Source organism: Oryzias melastigma, linkage group LG1 (assembly GCF_002922805.2).
Source record: "Oryzias melastigma strain HK-1 linkage group LG1, ASM292280v2, whole genome shotgun sequence".
Classification (NCBI taxonomy): domain Eukaryota; kingdom Metazoa; phylum Chordata; class Actinopteri; order Beloniformes; family Adrianichthyidae; genus Oryzias; species Oryzias melastigma.
The window spans coordinates 13265011-13284623 of NC_050512.1; the positions used below are offsets into that span (position 1 = coordinate 13265011).

The 19613-nt window shown below is 40.9% G+C and overlaps 1 protein-coding gene across 11 annotated transcripts in view; it reads right to left on the reverse strand.

Moving 5' to 3' along the window:
* The window catches only part of sorbs2a (sorbin and SH3 domain containing 2a), a gene marked incomplete at its 5' end in the record, with an annotated part of 44994 nt that overhangs the window by 11441 nt on the left and 13940 nt on the right, over positions 1 to 19613 (reverse strand). For 6 of the 11 annotated variants that reach the window (XM_036212032.1, XM_024259344.1, XM_024259343.1 and 3 more), the window contains 16 exon segments: positions 244 to 2061; positions 2328 to 2503; positions 4177 to 4226; positions 4891 to 4947; positions 6075 to 6146; positions 7747 to 7861; positions 8218 to 8431; positions 8527 to 8577; positions 9045 to 9111; positions 10405 to 10580; positions 11416 to 11542; positions 13427 to 13843; positions 15652 to 15776; positions 15901 to 15927; positions 17522 to 17611; positions 18548 to 18603. In XM_036212032.1, coding sequence (XP_036067925.1) covers positions 244 to 2061; positions 2328 to 2503; positions 4177 to 4226; positions 4891 to 4947; positions 6075 to 6146; positions 7747 to 7861; positions 8218 to 8431; positions 8527 to 8577; positions 9045 to 9111; positions 10405 to 10580; positions 11416 to 11542; positions 13427 to 13843; positions 15652 to 15776; positions 15901 to 15927; positions 17522 to 17611; positions 18548 to 18557 — 3592 coding nt within the window. 11 annotated transcript variants of the gene reach the window in all.

The window sequence follows — 19613 nt, forward strand, 5'->3', positions numbered from 1 at the left end:
CAAAAGGTGTTTTCACATCTTCCAGCAGTAAATGAGTACATTACCCTCCAAATATTTCAATAGTCTCAGAATAAATACTTTTAAATATATATAAATAACCAGTTGGGCTCTAATCTGCGCTCTTCTATTTGTATGCATGTACAGATACAGTGTATACATGCATTCAAAAATCTTTGATGGCAACTGATGACCATAAATAAGCAGGTTTGCATGCTGTTTAATAGGAATGTGTATCATCTCCACCTGAACAGCAGAAACTATTTCCATTGCCCCGCTCCTCTGCGTATTCATTCATGTTTGAGGCCTCCGAATGCCGTCCGTAACAGGCACTGATCGGTGACTGGACCCGAGGGGACTGCAGCCTCGGTGTGGAGGGCTCCGCTCTGCACGGAGCGAACCCCGTGGGGCTTCCATCTGGGCACAAGGACGCAGAGGAGTGCCCCCCGTGCCAGCAGCCCCTCCTCCCCCGCAGTGAGGAGCTCCTCTCAGGCACGTTTGGCAGCAGTTCGGCGAGTATTCTCCTCAGGATGCTATCGTCCGGCGGTCTGGTGCTCCTGTGGCCTCGCTCTGCTTGAATGTGCTCATAAATGTCTCTCAAGGCTGCGTCTAGTGCTTCGTAGATGGCCTGTTTGGACTTGGGTCTGCTGCCTCGACCACCAGCACCGCCGCTTCTTCTGGAGGTAGGTGGGGAGCCCTTTTTTCTGCGGAAAGGCACAGGGCTGACCAAAAAGGCCAGCTTTGACATCGCTTGCTGGGACTGGGAGTCTGGGACTCGGGGATGGGCGCTGCGGCTTTGCTGGGCGGGTCGGTGGTGCTCCTGCCGCGCTTGTTCCCGCTCGTGACGAAGCATGGTGGTAAAGCGGGTGTATGAGGCTGGACAGCGACCTTTGCAGGTGCTGATGAGGTGGCGGTGCTGGTAGCCCTGGGTTTGGCTGAGACTTTGGTGAACACTATGGTGGTGGTGATGGTGATGGTGGTGGTGACGCAGGTGCTGACTGTGGTGGGCCGAGGGGCCATACTGGCTCTCAGAGGAGGTCAGTGAACAATGATCAAAGTCACTTTCACTGCAGAAGGAGGAGCCCTCTACTTGGATGAAATCGCTGAGATCAGATGCAATGGCGTCCGGTTCACTGTCAGAAAAGTCCTGATTGGCCTGAGGGGCCGGGGGAGCGGCGAGAGCAGGAAAAGACGGACCGCGGCCCGGCTCTGGCCCAACACGAGGCTGGCCTTCAGGTGGGCTGCGAGGTCCATGTAGGCGGTCTAAACCGTGCGGAGCAGTTCTGCTGTGGTTGTTGCTGTCTTCCTCTAGCAATGACTCTATAGAAAAGCGGCGTTTCGGTAAACTGGGTGTTCCACCACCCGCACTGCTAGCACGAGACGATGAGCCGCCTGGTGTAGTGGTGCCCGAGGGCACCTCGCCGTCGCCCAAGTTGGGCAAAGATTTGGACTTCTGAATTAGACGCTCGTATTCAGAAATTCGATTTGGCACCATGTCACGTGGCACTTCGACACGCCAGGATGGCGCCCAAGGAGACAGGCGATGGCGATGCAGATGAGGCTGGCGCTCCAGCTCTAGGATTCGAGTGCGAACCGAACGGATGACCTCAGAGGAGATGAGCTGAGCTCGGTCGATCTGGTGCATCTTACGATACAGCTGGAGAAAGCCTGGCGAGTCGTGTGCGCGTCGGCGGTGAAGAGGAGGCAGTGAGTGACTGGAGGCTGAAACAGACGGAGGGTTCCCATCGCACACCAGTGAGCCGGCACTTTCTGAGCGGGCCGCGTTGTGCCCCCCAGAGGCTGAATGCCCGTCGGTCAGTAAGTCATCACAGCTTCGGGACTTGAGCTTGCCAGAGGAAGGCGGGGCCTTCTCCGCATCAGCTTCCGGGTTTTGCGTCGGCCAACTGTTCGCACAGCAGACAGACTGTTTGGAGGAGGAGCTGCCCTCCTGGGCGCCATCCTCTTGGCAACGATCTGGGTCAGAAGGAATGGGGGGCAGGGAGGTGCTCTCGTAAAGACCTGCAGGGGTCAGATTGTTGGAAAACATGTTGCATGCGTCCCCACCTTTTAGATGTCCAGCAAGAGCAGCGTGATGAGAGAGAAGAAGAAGGAGGAAAGCAAGTTAAGCAACAGTAGAGAGCGACAGGGCGGACGAGCTGGAGAGGAGGGAAGAGAAGTGGTGAGGAGAAGATCAGAAACTTACAATCACATCAGAAAGACATTATTTTCTGGTGGAAAAAGGACATTAAACAGTCTGGAGAGACAACCAGGGAAGAAGAAACAAACACACAAAGAGATCAAACAAAAAGAGCATTGCTTCTTCAGACTACCTTTGGCTCTGGAGGGTGAGGATGGTGACGAACGAATTACGGGCTTCTTTAAGCTGCTGCCGGCTTTGCATGCATCCGCCGATTTAGGGGACGTCACAGCTCTGCTCGGAGGCTGAGCATTCGCCTGAGAACTCGACGGCTCCGACTTCCTCCTCTTCCTGTAGTCGCTGGAAGCACTGCAAAACAAACATTAAGGACAGCTACTTTTACACTGGACTGCTGCTGAATGTCATAAGGGAAAAGTAATGCAACAAATTCAAATATTTGTGGCTACATGGTTAAGAAACTGGGAGAAGCTGGCATTCTTTGCACCGTGTTCCTAAAACGAAAGGGACAGGAAAAGGATAAACAAACTGGTGCGGAGATCCCGCTCTGTTCTACAGCAGTGGTCCCGAAACTTTTCAGGCCAGGAATGGTTTAAATTAGAAAATATTTTCACAGAACGGTCTGAACGGGACAGAAGTTGGCATATTTAAGCTTCCGGTTTCGGAAAATCTATTTTCAAAATAAAATGCTGTTACAAGATCTGTAGTTTTAGAACGCCTAAAAATATCAGCAGATATATAAATATATTTTTCACAGATGATGAACATTTATTTATGATTCCCATAGAATGCTTTTTGAGCACTCAACCTAGGCTTTGATTATCTTTCAGGGCAAAAGATGATCATATTTTGTCTGTATCACTGTGTATTTTTTCAACACAAAGGAACATTTTATGTTTCTGAAGTTTCTGAACGGATGCCTACCTAATTCAGCCTTTCTGTAGGAACATTTTCAAATGTTCCTTTAACAAGTTTACACAAATCAGAAAACGTATTTCATTGAATCTTCGCTCTCAGTAAAATGTTTGCAGTTTGTTATGAAGATTTTCCCTTTAACGTCAAAGTGAAAAAACTTATTTGAGCACATACATTTTAGTAAAACGTAACACAACCTCAGACTTCAATTATATTTAGCTTAAACAAAAATTGTATAAAAAAATATATATATTGGATACAACATGAAAAAGTTGTTTACTCTGCAACTTCACAATTTTTTTTAGGAACAATTCTGCAACCCTCAACATTGTTTTTCAGTATTCCCTCATCATCAGCCCCCAGCAGAGGGTGCTGAGGGGATCAGCTCTTTGAGCAGGAGCACAATAACTGCGCGATTCAACAACAACCAGGAGTCGGTGAAGTGTCAGCTGTCCCACTGTGGACGACGATATGTTCCACATGCAAGCGGATGCAAAGGATGCAAAAGGAGAAAGGGTTTGGATTGTCACCCAAAATGCAGCTAAAGGAGTTGCAGAAGCTCCAAACAGGCCAAAAAAAGTGTTTACACATGCTAATCTTTGTTAAACTTTGGTGAAAATAGGCTTAAACTCACATTAGATTTAATTTTTGTTGAAATTCTTCATCTAAAAAGGGTGAAGGGGGCGGGCTTTTGTACTTTGAGAGAAGCTGGAGTCAGTGACATGAGTTATATGGCCCATTCATCCCCATCTCTATTCTGTCCTTTCTGCTCACCATAGAAAACGCAGCTGAAAGGAGAGCAAGCAGAGGAGAAAGAAGAGGGGGTGGGAGGGCCGAGGCGGGGGCGAGGACTGAATGTCAGAGTCAATGGGCTTGTGGGGGTTAATTTATTCAGGCTCAGTTAGTTAGTGAGAAAGCGGGCTGGAATCAGGGAAAATAAAGGCTAATGCTAGTCCTCGCAAATAATCATTAACGGGAACCGGATATTTGCAGAACACACGAGGTAAACTGGAGCAGCCTAATGACACGCTGCTGAAACACAACAAGGGGGGGCTGCTGCTGCGGGGGGAGGGGAGGATGCAGATGGAAATAAAGGAAACAGCAGTTACCTTGCAGGTCTCTCTGAAGCCTGGTCAATGGGAGGGATGTGGAGGGATGTCTGGAATGGGGGGCAGACAAAAAGTAGAGAAATGTGAGCTCCAGATGAACAAAGGCTTGAGCGGCATACATACAATGCACAGTCTGCATGCGGTTGATGCTGTGCCACACTCTAAACGCTCCCTCAGCCAAAGGTGCGGTGGACGCTGGTTCCACATGGCACACCTGCCAAGGCGAAGTCCGCTGGGGGCATACAACGCGATACTGCCGGCTTTTTTTCTTTTTGGGGCTGCTCTGAAGGATGATGGGCAAAGGTGATACTGCAAAAGATGTTGTGAGCTCAGCTAGAGAGAGGGGGGGTAAATGTCGCACTGCAAAACCTGGTATGGATCGACTGGAATGGGAGTGAATGGTAAACAATATGATACTGGAGAATCCCAACAGATCACCTGCATTTTTAGCAAATGAGAGATGCATTTTTGGAACAAATCGTTGTATTTCTAGAAAGAAAAATTGAAAAAAGGAGTGTATAGCCCAGAAATTGCACCCAACAGAAAAAACTGTACATATTTTAGTAAATTTATTTTTCCAACAGCAGTTAAGTGAGTAAAAAAAATACTTTTTGTTTTTAAAAATTAAACATATGAAAACAAGTCAGGAGTTAATCCAAGTAGTTGGTTAGAAACTCAGAAGATTTTTGGGATTGATCATGAATGTGACATTACCTCAATGCGCTGGCGGGTGGAGATGTCTGGATTATAATCCAGCCGTTTTTTAGGAGGCTTCAGCCCCAATCAGCAGCAGTGAGCAGGGAGAGGGGGAGAGAGGAGGAGGAGGAATAGTAGGGTGAAGATGACGTGAAGGACGAGAAGCAGTGGTGACATCATGGGGAGAAATCAAAACAATAAGAAACATTTGGAAAAAAGTGTGAAACCAGTTAGAGAATAGAGAAAATGGCACCAAAAAATAAAAACACAACTAAAGTTTCACACATTTTTTAGCAATCTAAATGTTTATATAATATTTAACTTTTAAATGCTGTATTAAAAAAAAACACACACACACAGAATCACGAAAATGCAAACATTGACCACACACGTGCAGAATGTGAGAAGAAGCAAAGTGAAGCACAAGCTGCAGTGAAAACCAAATTAATTCCTCCTATATTACGTAAACCCAAACACACTAATCATGGTGGCTCATCGCCTCGATGCATGCAGGTGAACCATCTGCACTGAAGCGTTTATCCAGGTGATGAGTCCCATTTCGAATGGTGCAGGGAGAAACGTCAACACGGCTGAACATGGAGCTCACAGCGTCTCATGTCAGCGTGGGTTTTCACCAGCAAGAACCCAGAACAGCAGGTCAATATCTGATGTCATGTGCTAGAAACCGGTCGGGACACTGTAACCCACTATGGGTTAACCAGTTTGGGCTGATTTGACCCCACAGGGGAGGCTGCACAGGACTATGGCCACTAGCACATTGTCAACATCAGCATCCAGTAGGGGGTGCTGTAGTGTTTAGCTTTGGAGCAGGCAGAGCATTCCTCCACACCACCAATACAAAAGAGAAATACTAGCAGGCTGATTATTATAAAAAAAATATTTTTTTGTCACAATTAATAATATTTATAAATTATTAGCCCTTTTATGCTAAACTATACAGATAAAAAAAATCAAATTCTATTTAAAAACATTTTTTGAGCCTGCTAGTAGCTAGTCAACAAACCAACACAGACACATATGACAAACTGTTGCAAGTGTGCCTGTGTATGTGTGTAGGGGGGTACACTGCACCAAGTTCCACATGCCAAAATAAAAAGGACAAAACTAGCCCCCGCCCCTTCTAGGAGTCTATAAGCCTACAACAGAGTCGTAGTCCAGGAAGTATCTAAGCCCTGACTTACCGGCCGCCCAAACTCCAACTCAGAAAAGAACTTATACCACGGCTCGTTCTCTAAATCTATGTCATCATAGCTCTGGGAAAGCATGACAGAGGAAAAGAAGAAGAAAGGCAGAAAAATAGGAGGTGTGGAGGGGAGTCACAAACAAAGAGAGACATGGATCTCATGGTTAAGGATGGGCAAACGTGAGATGCGCATGAGATGAACCAGGATATGGATATTTATCAACAGAAATGCGGCTGCAGAGCTCTTTAGCTTCCATTCTGCACTTTAATGTGGCGACAACAGAACACTCTTGTTTACTAGTTTCCATTTAGTTAAAAAATTACTAAGGGTGTAGGAAAAAATCGATTAGGTGATATATCGCGATATTTCGCTTGGCAATACTGTATCGATTTCAAATACTGACAAGACGATATTTAATTAGTTTTTTGTTAGAGTCCTTCAGCGTCTAACTTTTGTGTTTTTGCTTTTTGGTTTCTTTAATTTTTTTTTCTAAGTTATACTCTTAAAAAAGGTAAAAAATCATTCTGGTACAGTCTTGGGATGTATCATGATATGTATCGTATCGTGGAACACGTATATTCATCATATCGTCAGGGTTTTGCCACTACACACCCCTAGTAATTATTACCAACCTTTGGAGTAGTTTTATAATCAAAATCCTTCTAAGAGTGATTTGTCAACCCTTCAAAGTCTACGGTAACAACCAAAATAAACAGAGATAAACAATACCTGTAAAAGAAAATATTCTCAAAGGCATGATTACAATGTAGTATTGAGCTTAAATGTGATTTTTCCTTATTTTTTTGTTTTTTGTTTTCAATTCTTGCATGAAATCATCAACCTTAATGCCAGTAAAAAGGCAGCCAGGAGACATGTTGTGGGAGTTCCATATTTACTCTGCACTTCCACACAGATGAGTCATCTCATTATTAAAATAGAGGCTTGGAAGGGAGGCAACACAAAAAAGGCTACAAATCAGACTATATTTAACTGAAAAACAGAGGTGCTAAAAAAAAGGTGTTTCATTTAACAAGGTGCATTAGAGTGGCACCTTTTATCTTTCACTGAACGCTGGGAAGAGTGGTCTGGACAGACAGCGGGTGGGCACCGGCTGGCTGCAGCTTTGTCTGTTTTACTGCCTCTGTCAGGAACTGACTCATGCGTTATTGCCCTGAGAGTGCTCTTTGCAGACATCCCACTAAATGTTGAACCTTTAACCAAAAGAAGAAACCTTTTAAACCAATTCTCCATCACACAGTCCTCATTATCATGTTGTTATTTATGGCTGTTGCACATATTTTCCTCTTTGCCACAGCACTCTGCATCACAAGATTTCACATTATTGATTGGAAACATTTACTTTAGTTCTTACCAATACTTCAGATAGATTGGGAGCCATAAAAAATCCAAACACAGATAAAAAAAACAACTACATTTTATTAGAAACTAAGAAAACTGACAGATTCCTTAGTTTTTATTCACTTCAAGCAGTTTCCAGATAGATTTCTGTAGTTTTTCTAATATAAAAATGCAATTTGTTCTGACCCAAAATGAACACTAGCTGGAACTAATCTGACAAATAAATAGATTTGTAAGAACATATTTTTTTAAAAAGGCATATGTGAAGCTTCTTGAACACTTTCACAGAGCGGATCTGAACCATACTCACTGGTCTTTCATGCTCCAGAATGGAGGACTTCCCCGGCTCATATTCAAAAATACTCTTGGGTTCTGCTCTGTACTTCCGCGTGTCCACTTTTCTGTCAGGAGGACCCCATTCATTCCTGAAACAGGTGACAGAAAAAAGTGGAATGAAATCACCCCCTTTTTTTTTGTTATTTCTTCTAAGCGAAAGCAACACTGGTTTATCATTGCTTACATGATTCTAATTCTCCAAAACTCCAAAAGGATGCTCCAACATGTTTTTTTTTTTTAACTTTTAAATGTATCTGTTATTTTCCTTTTAATACATTTAGTGAAACAATGTTTCATCTTTGACATTTCAGGGAGGTTTCCAACCAAATTTCTGCACCAATAATGATAAATCCATCAAAATCTTCAGTTTCTAAAAATAAATTCTTCCAAAGCATTTCAGTTTTGGACTGCTGTTTATGCTAACGTGCAAATAATTTCAACCTACAAGTCCGGCACGCTCCTCTCGCGGTCACTGTCTCGGGCCCGCAGCTGGAGGAGGGACGGCATAGGTGGAGGCGGTGGAGGCACAGGGGTTGGTGATGGCTCCCGAGCTCCGAGCTGTGCTCCGTTGTCCGAGGGGCTCTTGGACAGAGGTCTGTAGGTGTGCGTCCGTGCTGGTGGATGCGCCATGGTGGTGCTGGACGACAGGCTGAGGTCGTCTGTCGTTGGCGGCAAAAACGAAGAAAGGAAATGCGATGAGATGAAATGAAAGCCTGATGCATAAACTCTGTTAAAACGAAGAGAAACGCCTCACCGCTGTTGATCAGGGCGTACGATGCATTGTATGTGTCGGAGTAGTCGTCATCTGCAGCACAGACAGTGTAGAAGCAGATCAGTTTGACTGACAAGTTGAGCAATGCATGCACAAATAGTCATGGTCAGGCCATAAAAAGAAAAAAAATTCTCACTAACACATAAATATTGATATTATATTTGTGTTTTTTAGTGAACAGCCTGAGCAGCTCAGAACAATCAGCCCTTCTAATGTCTGAGCCCCCCCTTCAAAAAAATGAGAGCAGCTTAGCCACACAGCTCCGGGTTTGTTCGAGGTTTCTCCCGGCTACTTTATTGCTTCAGACTCCTACTTCTAATGAGTTCTGGCTCAAAGTTGTTTGGGTCGTTTGGCTTAACAAGAGCTGACACGCACAGACACAAAGACACAACCGGGACGACAAATTGCATGCATACGTGACCAATTGACCCTAACCCAATTGATCACTGGGTACAAAAAAACAAGGGGAGGTTTCAGGTTCAGAAGTAGCTCAGCCTTACCTGCTTTGTGAACTTTGTGAATCTGTTTGAACATAGTTTTGTACCAATCTTTAGGTCTGTCCACCGTCTGCACACAGAAAAAAGTTGACATTTAAGCTCTTTCAGTCAGTTGTTAAACATTAAAAACACATCCATCACTGTAGATCAGCCATATTGACAAGAAAATAAACATTTTAAATGAGAAATAGATACATTATATTAAAGTGAATTGATTAAATCTTGCAATCATTTAAACTTTAACCTCTTCACACCGTATGTCACTAACTTTTAACATACTTTTTAATCTAGGTCTTCATTTAGCATCACCTTGAATGAAAAAAAAAACATTATTTTTTAAGTTCTACTAAAAGCACCTTTTGATCTATTTTAAAAGTGGTTTTCTATGATCTAAAAACCTAAAACTAAGCTGTTTTAAGCCTAATTTCCTTCAAATATGTGTTCATCATCTGCCTCTGCAATGCTTCAAAACCAAAAACATTTTTTTTTCATTAAAGAGGGACTTTAAAATAATTGGAAATAAAGTCAGGCGTGAAATGATTTAAATTCCCATGCTCTTTTATTGCTTTTTATTTGATTTTTTTCACTGCTTCATCCAAATAATGATTTATTTTGCAAACAATTATATGTATTTGAACAAAAATACTTATTTTTCTTGTGTTATCCAGACTTTATTAAAAAAAATAGAGTTCAAGCCATAAAAATATGATTTAGTTGCTTTATTATCTGACATTTCTGATCATTAAAGCAAAAACGCCTCCATTTTCAGAAGTTGCTTTTCTCTCTCGTTATGAGGAAAGCCTGCATGCCTCTGACCGCTACTACACCTGAACAATCAAAGAAAACTGTGTTTTCATGTAAACAGTATGGATCCATTCAAAAAGCTATCAAGTAACAGAAATTTAATCCTTACTTTGTGCACCAACACTGAACACCAGGCTTCCATGTTCCCAGAGAGAAGGCAACAAGTGCGTGCGACTGTGCACAGCACTGGCACAGACGAGAGATGGGTTAATTACCAACTGGCTCTCCATGACGACCAACTCAGCGGCCGCAAAAATGCTTGTCAGCTCACAAGAAGAGGCATCTGTTTATTTCTTTTCCCAACTCTTATTTTGACTTCCCATTCTTCCTGTTTCTCTTTTTTTTCTTTCTGTAGTTCAGCATGTAAATGTCAAGAAGCTTTTAAATGAGAGCTGTTGAATTCTCAACAGAGACAAAACAACAAACTCCTGACAGGAAGAGACTTTTTGAGCTACTACAGCACAAACAAAAGGGAGGACAAAATAATAATACAAGAGATGTCTCTCCTGTGAGTGCATCACATAGAAGGACAGCAAAAAAAGGTTAGAAAGGACCTCACCGTGCGAATGGCAATGGGGATGCCTGAGTCATCCACAGGCCCGATGCCTTCGTAATGAGGGGCTTTAAGGACCGACACCTTCTTCTCTTCCTCTGAGAAGCGAGCGATGGGCACAGTGCTGCTGATGCTGGTGTGACCTGAAATCACCGACTCCCTGGTGATCGACTCACTGCCCTCTACGGATAGAAAGAAAGGAACCAAGATAAAAAGAAGAAATTTAGTCCAGTAATCCTATATTTTCGATGTTCCTTTATTAATCTGTGTTTACCTGCTATTCTTAGGGATTACTTTATTACTCTAAAAAAATTCTGGAGGGGGATTTTACTGATAAAGATTTAGGATTTGACCAAACTATTTCATGACAAACACTATCAAGAAACATTCAAAGTTTTTTCACAGATTTAGACACATTTAATCTAAAAAGTTAGAAACTCAGTGAAAGCAAAACGTAATTGATTTCTCAGCGATCATGGTCCACGTTTAGCTACAGTTATTCTTCACCGGCTATAAAGTCTAAATTAAATACAAATGAAGTCAAGTGCTGCAACTTCTCTCAAATCTCTTAGATCCGAGGTCTGTATGGTTTTCTTTATCTCTTTATTGTGGATTTTTGGCTTTTAAAAAAAGCAAATACTTAAAAAAATAATAGATTAGTTAGTTATTTGATGAAGGATGTATTTATTTTAAAAGGAACTTGTATGTGCAGTTGACTAATAAAGTAAAATTAAAATAGTTATACATATTGAAAAATATATCACTGTTATAATTCAATTATTGTAAATAGTTAAAAGCTACATTTCATAAATTAAAAGGGTTAATGGCCACAAAAAAAACAAAAAACAAAACTGTGTAGTGGGACTTTAGAGCTCTTGTTGGGTTTTGGTCAGTAAGAAACTGGACCACATGACTCTTTTAGCATCAAAGGCTGCAGACCCCTTAGACCGGCCTTAGATCAACAGAGAAAAGCTGAAAAAAAGCATTTTAAGCTTAACCAAATTTGACATAACTCACCTGAACTCCTGCTTTGCCTCTGGAGGCCAATGTGGAGCGAGGCGGGGGGCGGAGGATATGACGGGGGCGACATGGGCCTCTGTGGAAGGCCGGCGCTTCCATTCATGGCGTGAGAGAGGACTTGGCCCTACGAATGACCCATAAACAAGAATTATAACATAATATTTTGAAGCTGCATAGAAAAATAATCTTGGTGATGTTGTATCCTAGCAACTGAGAGAAAACTAAAACTTATAACAACATTTTTAAAGGAGCAAAACAGAGCAGGAAGCAGAGACGGTTAGACATTTACAATATCTGCATCTCTTGTTATTTATAAAACACTGATTTAGGAGTTAAGAATGCTAGTTGGGTTAAAGAGTACTAGCTAACCACATCAATTTAAACCAGGAGGACAGCAAGAGTACATACAAATACAAAAATAACATTTGCACACACCGTTCATTAGTTTACACAAACGAGACACACAACATGATGAGACTTCTTCAATTTTACTTTGATTTAATATATAGTTGAGTCATTTCTAAAACAAAAGATGTCTAAAAGTGAGACATCTAAAAGTCATTTTTTCCAATCTATATTGAAACCCCAACAGTCACAGGCAAGAGTTAGCACTTCATTTAATCCCATATTTGTTATCTTATATAACAAATATTAAATAGATCTGATGTTAATCAGCATCATACAAGTGAAATACAATCTTAGAAAATCATTTGGATACTTTTATCCACTGTTCCACAGAAAAGAAAACACTTAAAAATAATGTATAAACAAAGACAAAGGTTTCAATGAGCAAGTCAAGTGTTAAAATTCATGTTAGGACGGTCAACAGAAATAAAATGTGTTTTCTGCTTAATTTAGTCTGGATTGAGTTCAGAACTTTGTAACTCTGGTTTGTATTCTGCCATCAACTGGATACTTCTACTCTGAGTCAAAGCTGGTTAACCAAACTATGTGACTAAAGGTCTCTTATTCCGGATTATCGAGGAAACAAACTCTGGTTCACTTTAAGCGAATCAAATATATCAAGTCTGAATACATCCAAATGAAAAAAAAAAAGTCCCAGAACCATGGCTTCAATCCAGAATTGAAAATGTGCTTGTAAAGGAATAATCTTTGCTCAACTCAGATCAATGTTTGACCCCATTGCCTCCCAATATGTCTGATAAAAACTACAACAGAACACCAAAGATGAGGTTGCAACAGGACGCCGGCACATAAATTCAACCACTTTCCATTAATTGAGTCAACTCTAAACACTTGCTGACCCAAAGCTAAAGGCTTGGTCAAAGCTGACGCACATTGATGCGACTACGTCAGGAAGGACTGAATGAGAAGTGGCACAGAGAAAAAAAGCATGGTGTTTAATCAAAGCTTCATTTAACTCTCAAGAGGAGCCAGTTCAGTGGTTTTAACACACAAACTCACAAAGTCACAGACATGAGCATGCACTTGCACTAATATTTTCTTTAAACTGTTGTTAGGATTCATTTAGAAAGAAAATGTATCTAATTTAGCTCAAAATGATCATTTTTAAAGAAGTAGGATAAAAAAAAATATATTTTTTTCAAAATGGGACAAAATTGTCTATTTTTTGTTTTTAAAATAGCATACAAAAACTTTTGCTCTAGAAAGAGTTTTTACCAAAACCGGTTTTGTTGTAATACAGCTTACATAAGCTGTCACTGTGAACTATCATAGTAAAAATAAACTTCATAAAGAATCTTTTTTTCTCCCAGATTCTACATACATGAAAAAAAAATATAAAAAAATGCAAAAATAGGGAATAGCTGAACAAATGTGACAGAACAGTACAAAGAGGAAAGACACGCAGACGAGTGATAGTGTGCGCTCATGAACAACAAGGGAACAGTGCAGGCTGCATTGGATTTTTGGATGCAACAGGTAAGGTAACAGAGTGGTTAGTCAAAGACAAAAGTTGATTGGTTTAGGGAGACTTTTATTTCATTCAACCGTGTGTGTTATTGAGGTGCCTTGTTGGGATAATTACATTAGTGACAGTGCCTGCTGCAGCAGTGGAGCCCACAGAGGTTGTTAGAGCATCGTCAGGGCCAGCAGTGGATGCGGAGGCGGAGACGTGGCTGAGAGTGGGCGATGGCGTGGGAGAAGCACCAGGTGAGTCCAGGCCACAGATCTGCAGCTCATCCAGCAGACCTGCTGTTGATGATGAGTAGTGGCTGAGGGCAGAAACCGTCACGGGGGAAGCTGAGGGTGACACGAAGCTGCCGATGCCCACCGCGGTGTGGCTCGACTCGTTGCTCGCACCGGCTTTCATGCTAGGTCCACTCGCCACGTACGGGGAAGGTGACAGAGCCTTGGGCATTATGCTTGATGGGTAGTCAAGGGATTCAGAGCTCTGGCAGCGATGGGTAAAGCGCCCTGCTGTAAGGTCAGGGAGTGGAAGGCCCTAGTGTTTGGGGTAACAAGGAGTTGACAGAAGAAAGAGGGAAAGAGGCCAGTGCTTAGTTATATCACCGATTAGCCACACTGTCAAAAGGGTGTGGAAGTAACACAATCGCCCAGCTGCTGCTGTGACAACATAAGGCTGCAGCATCATCCTCTGAAGCAAGAACTGTGAACTGAAGAGGCTGTGTTAGTTCAAACTTAATGAGTAACAGGAAATCCAGCTGGCACTCATGCAGCAGTTTTCACTCAAATATAGAAACAGTTTTGTCTGTTCTATAGCAGCATGAGGATGTCCAAACTAAAGGGCAGAACACACAACCAACATGTAATCTCAACAAAAACCATTGACTGTATATGAGAACTGGACCGAGTGTGTGATGTCACCTGTTGACAATTAATCAATTAAAATCAACTTTTTATTTTTTGCTATATGGACGCCAGTAGATAAAGCCAGACATTGTCAGGAGGCAACACATTCTCACTCCCATGTCGTCACATATTGGCGTTTGGTTAAGGACCCCTCCGAGTCACTTTTTGACATTTTGGGGGTCCTCTATTTGTCCTTTTTGTTTTTTTTTACGTACTGGCTGTTCCCATTAAATAACAGGTCCCCACCTCTGGGGCCCGAACCAGAACCGGTCCAGTACCGTGATGCGTAGTGCACCAATACCTTAACCCAACACCAGATCAGATGCAGTACCAGACCTGAACCAGTACCGGGCGAAAACCGGAGAGGGTACCAGCACTTTTTACTTGGACCATCTCATAAACAGTCAATGACAACAACTTTTAAAACTATACATTTGATGTTTCTTGTAGAATGAGTGCACCCGAACCATCTCCACTACATCAGATGTAAAGATGTGAAATCCTTTAGTCACTCAAGATGCCAACGAGTAATAAGTGCAGATCTTGTGTTATGATGGCGTGCACACAATTCACAGCATCACTTTGCGCTCTCGCTAAAACACGTGGTCAGTTATGTACCAACAGTTCTGCAGGCGGAGGTCTCGATGGTGTTCCAGACGGAGGCTTTAGAGTCTCCACTTGCGATGGAGCTGTTGTGGGGGCCCGGTCTGGAACCCCGAATTCCACTTTTGGGTTGGGCATCAACAAAGCTGGATTTTTCTGATTCTCCACTCCCAAGCGGACCGGAAGGGGAGCTGTCTTTGTTAGAGGTGGTAAAAAGTGAGGTTCCTTTTTTACAGGTGGGGGAGTTGGTGAAGGGGAGCCCGAACTCTGGGTCTGAGGGGGAATATCAGTGGGAGAGCTGAGGTGAGCGGGAGGGTCAGGGATAGTGACGGGGGTTAGCTTAAGGGAAGAGACTTTACGCTCCTGGGAGTTAGCGGCGCTCGTGGACTGACTATCCGGTCGGACCGGGTCGGTGCGGGTTTCAGAGTAAGAGTAAGAGGATCTGCTTTTAATGTTGTACGACTCCTTGAGAATCACTTTGTCGTTATTAGTGAAAAATAGCGTTCCAGGACTCAGATCTTTAGCCAGAGTGATGATGGGAGTGTAATCTGGAGGATTAGTGGCAGAGGGGGAGAAGTGAAAACTCTCTCTTCTGGGGGGGGGCAGTGGTACAGGACTGATTTCCTTATTAGACAATCAAAAGCAGCAGCCATATAAGTTCACACAACAAGAAAGAAGATCATATTCATCAGCAGAGTTAGAAGTCATGACAATGTTGTAGATTTTATGCAGAACTGAAGGCTATTAGAATCTTAAAAATGAGTCTGAATAGAAGATGATTATTACTTACCAGCAACAACATGAGCATTCAGTCAGACAGTATGTGAGTTATCTTACCTGTGGGGGGGACTTCTTGTCTTGGAGGTTAGGTTTGACACTTCGAAAGCCTTTGGCAGCAAGAGATGAGCTGCTGGCATCTCCATTTTTAAGACCGTCAGTGGCACTGCGAGACCGCCAAGAATCTAGGGAGAAGTTCAATCATATGAGCCTTCTTTTCAGCTGAGCTCTTGGGATGGTTTTATCCGTTTTATTTCAGGGTTCTCAAGTCAGGGTTAAGATTCTTAACCAGACAGGCCAAACGCTTACCCAAGTCTGACGAACGGGACTCACTACCTGAGGAAGAGAAGTACACAACAGTAAGAACTGACTCTATGGGTGGTTAAATTCATTCCTATTAGGACTTGAACTAGTCATCTTGGGATAATGTCAGTGAAAATCAACAGAGCCAAATTCTATGGAGCTAAATCTGGGCCATAAAGATTTTTTTTTTTCCCCAAAAAATTAAAGAGTCTGAAACCTTCTGCAATACACTCTAATAGTAAGTGCTGTTTTAAAAAAAGATGTTCATATAACAAAAAAAAAAAATGTTTTTTGTATACCTAAAAAATTTAAGAGAAAAAGGCAAAGTGCAACTGTGTTAACTAGTTAGTCACGTTTACTTGGCCTTAGTGATTTTATTCAAGCATAACAGCATTTTTTTATGTCCGTGAAACATCAAAATGGCACTTTGAAAGGGCTAGAACAGTATTTTGGACGTGCAGTTTGTACGCAAAAAAACGTGCTTTTTTATAACGCTTTTCCTGTTGATTTATTAGATACTATAGACATTTTCTGACCATAATTTTCCAAGTTCCCAGAGTCTGTGAATGGACAAGAACTAAGGTTACCTTCCTCATCGATTTTGATTGGTCCTTGGTGTTAGCCCCGCCCATACCCGCCACAACGGGGCCAAAAGTTTAAAACCCGAGATTTACAGATTGGAAACAAAAAAAAAAATTGAAAGTGAAAACAAGATTTGAAACTGAAATTGAGTTTTGAAACAGAAAATATGAAGCTGAAAATAATTAAATTATTGAACTGCAGAAAAATTGAAACACAATAATTCTTTTTAGCTTAATGCCAATATTTCAGCTTGAATCTTTCAAATTGTTTTGTATGGGTTTCAAATCTTTATGGCCCAATTTTGGCTCCATAAATATCAGTCAGGAGAAAGGGGCACTATAATTTATAAGAATCCTTCTGTGATTCTTAACATAACATCTGATGAAAATAGAGATGTTTCTGAAGCTGTGGCATCACATTCTTAAGTGATTTTATTTGATGAATCTATAACAATCAAGCAAACATGTTACATTACATTTAAGAAAACAAAATGATAATATTGACTAAATTGCAAAAGTATGACGTGAAGCTGCTTCATTGTATTTTTCTTAGTTGATCTGCTTCTAATGCTTAAGAGTTTGACTGCTTTCTGCATACAAACTTTATGATGAATTACAATGTAAACAGCAGGGTTATTCAATTATTAGCAGCATCTGTCAGATTTCTTTGAACACTCTGTTAAAGTTCATCCTAAATCAAACACAAAAGCCAAAGCAGATGAATAAAGATCACAACCTGTGCCGATAATCACTGATGGGCTGATTTTCAAAAATAAACAAGCAAATAATAACAATTATAATAAAGCGGCAAAATAATATAAATTAAATAAAATTTCTGATAAAAATGGTGCAGTATGAAAATTGATTGAGCAATGAGGCAGCTGCAGCTTTTTGTCAGTCAAAAATGCTGGGTTAAGCCAAAGCAAGATTTAAGTGACCCTCATGCTCTGACCAAAAGTGAATTTTAAAGGAGAGTTTTTCATCTTCTGCCCAAAGCTTTCATGGTGTTCCATCATGCTCTGATTGGTGTTTGCAAGTGTTAGTACCTGTGGCCAGATTTGGTGAGCTCTGGACCCTCTTCATGGGGGAGAGCATGAGTGACAAGGCCACACTTTTGCGAGCACATCCTCCACTATCTGAGGAATCACAGCCACTTTATGATCAGCGAGGCCAAAGAAGCAGAAGCAAACATGCACATGCATGCACACAGTGACACACACACAAAGATGCATGGGTTGAAATCTAAGAAGAAATAGCATAGTTAGAGGGAGAATGACATGCTTTTAAGGGTTACTTCTGATAGAAACTAGCACAAACATCCTTTATGCATTTCAACAGCTACTGAAATGTTCATGCCTGAAAGCAACTCAAAAAGCAAAACAGAAAACCAACAAAACATCACTTTTGCTTTAGATTTTTAAGTTATTAACCATTGATTATGCTACCTATGTTACATCTTATGTAGAAAATGTTTTATTCAAATTCAAAGATTAGTCAATCCCTAAGCGAAATTACATTTTCATTAATTAATATCAAATTTTCCTCAATGGATATTTCAATAAGTAGCCCAACAAAATGAAGTTTTTGCCCCCGTTTATAATAAATAATACAGAAAAACAGACAACAAAGTGTTTCAAGTTTGTGAGCTGATAAACACCCCTTCAAAAACAAAATAGTCATATATATATAGAGTACATAAATAAGCACAAGAGCAAAATAAACCAGGAAGAAGCTGGTCGATGTGAGTATACTGTTGCGTGTTGTACAAAGAGTCACTGGTGGTCGAATCGCCAACGGCTTTCTATGTCACCCCAGTATGGATGCCAAATCTGAGAATAGCCTGTTAGCAACGTATGAGCTCAAGGCAAGGTAGACTATAAATACGAAACAAAACAAAGCATTTGCAAACCACTACACAAAACAATCCAAAATTAAATGACAAACTCCTGACTGTGTTGTGGTTGAGAAAAAAACCTTAAACCGAAGCTATTAAAGTGATTCAAAATATTACCAAAAAAGGACAATAAAAGAATTTAATAGATTAAAGTGTAAGATTTGTATAAGATCCGTACCTGTATTCATAATGAAGAGCACTTCTCACTGATTTACTGAAGGTGAGCACACTTTCCTGTAAAACAAACACAAAAAACTAAATTAAAAAACAAACAAAAAGATCTTTCTACTGTTTTACAAGAGTGAAAGAACTGGAGAACGGTTTTGTGAAAGACACTCCAGCTAGAACATTCAATATCAATACATATGATAAACATAAATGAAAAAAATATTAAAGTTATAAGATGTTGCATGTTTTCCAGTCACTTTACCAACATTGTAAACCATTTTAAAAGGACACTGACTAGAAAATGTTCAACTGCTTTGACCACAAGATTACATAGACGTTAGGAGTTGGCTTTTAAAGGGGCCCTACCATGAAAATTCTACTTTTTGAGGTTTTAAGTGCACTATACTGTTCATTCCTCACAATAAAGAACCCCAAAGCCGTATTTTGATCTGCCCTGCCAGCACCATCCTCATTATATCATCAACAATCAATTTCTCCACTGAGCTAGCGGTGATCGGCAAAAAAAAATGTCATTATGGAAGCAGAATACCGTATATCTTCCAATTGTGTCCTTTGTTCAATAAATTCCAGCTCAAACGGGTGTTCGTTACTTTAGACGTAATAATCGTACTTCTGGTTAGGGAAAAAAACTCACAAAAAACAACTAATATTTCATAAATAATTTGTTTTTTAGTGTTCCAAAGGTAATATATAATCATATATATGGATATAGTTCACTCTGAAAGGCTTAAGAAAATCATGGTAGGCCCCCTTTAAGCGATTAAATAATAGCAATGACTGTCTAAAATAAAACAACAAAGTAATTAATTCACAAAATACTTTTAAAGAAGGTTTTATGTAAGCAAAAATATTATTTTGAAAGATTTTTGGTTCAAATTAGCTTTTTTTAATTTTTATGGATTAAATTTAGCTAGCACACAACCTTATAACGGAGCATCCCAAATATTCACCTTTTTTGCAGACAGACAGCAAAATGCATTTGTTTATTTTTTTAATTTAATTATTCTTTATTTAACCTGGAAGGTCCCGTTGAGATTAAAAACCTCTTTTTCAAG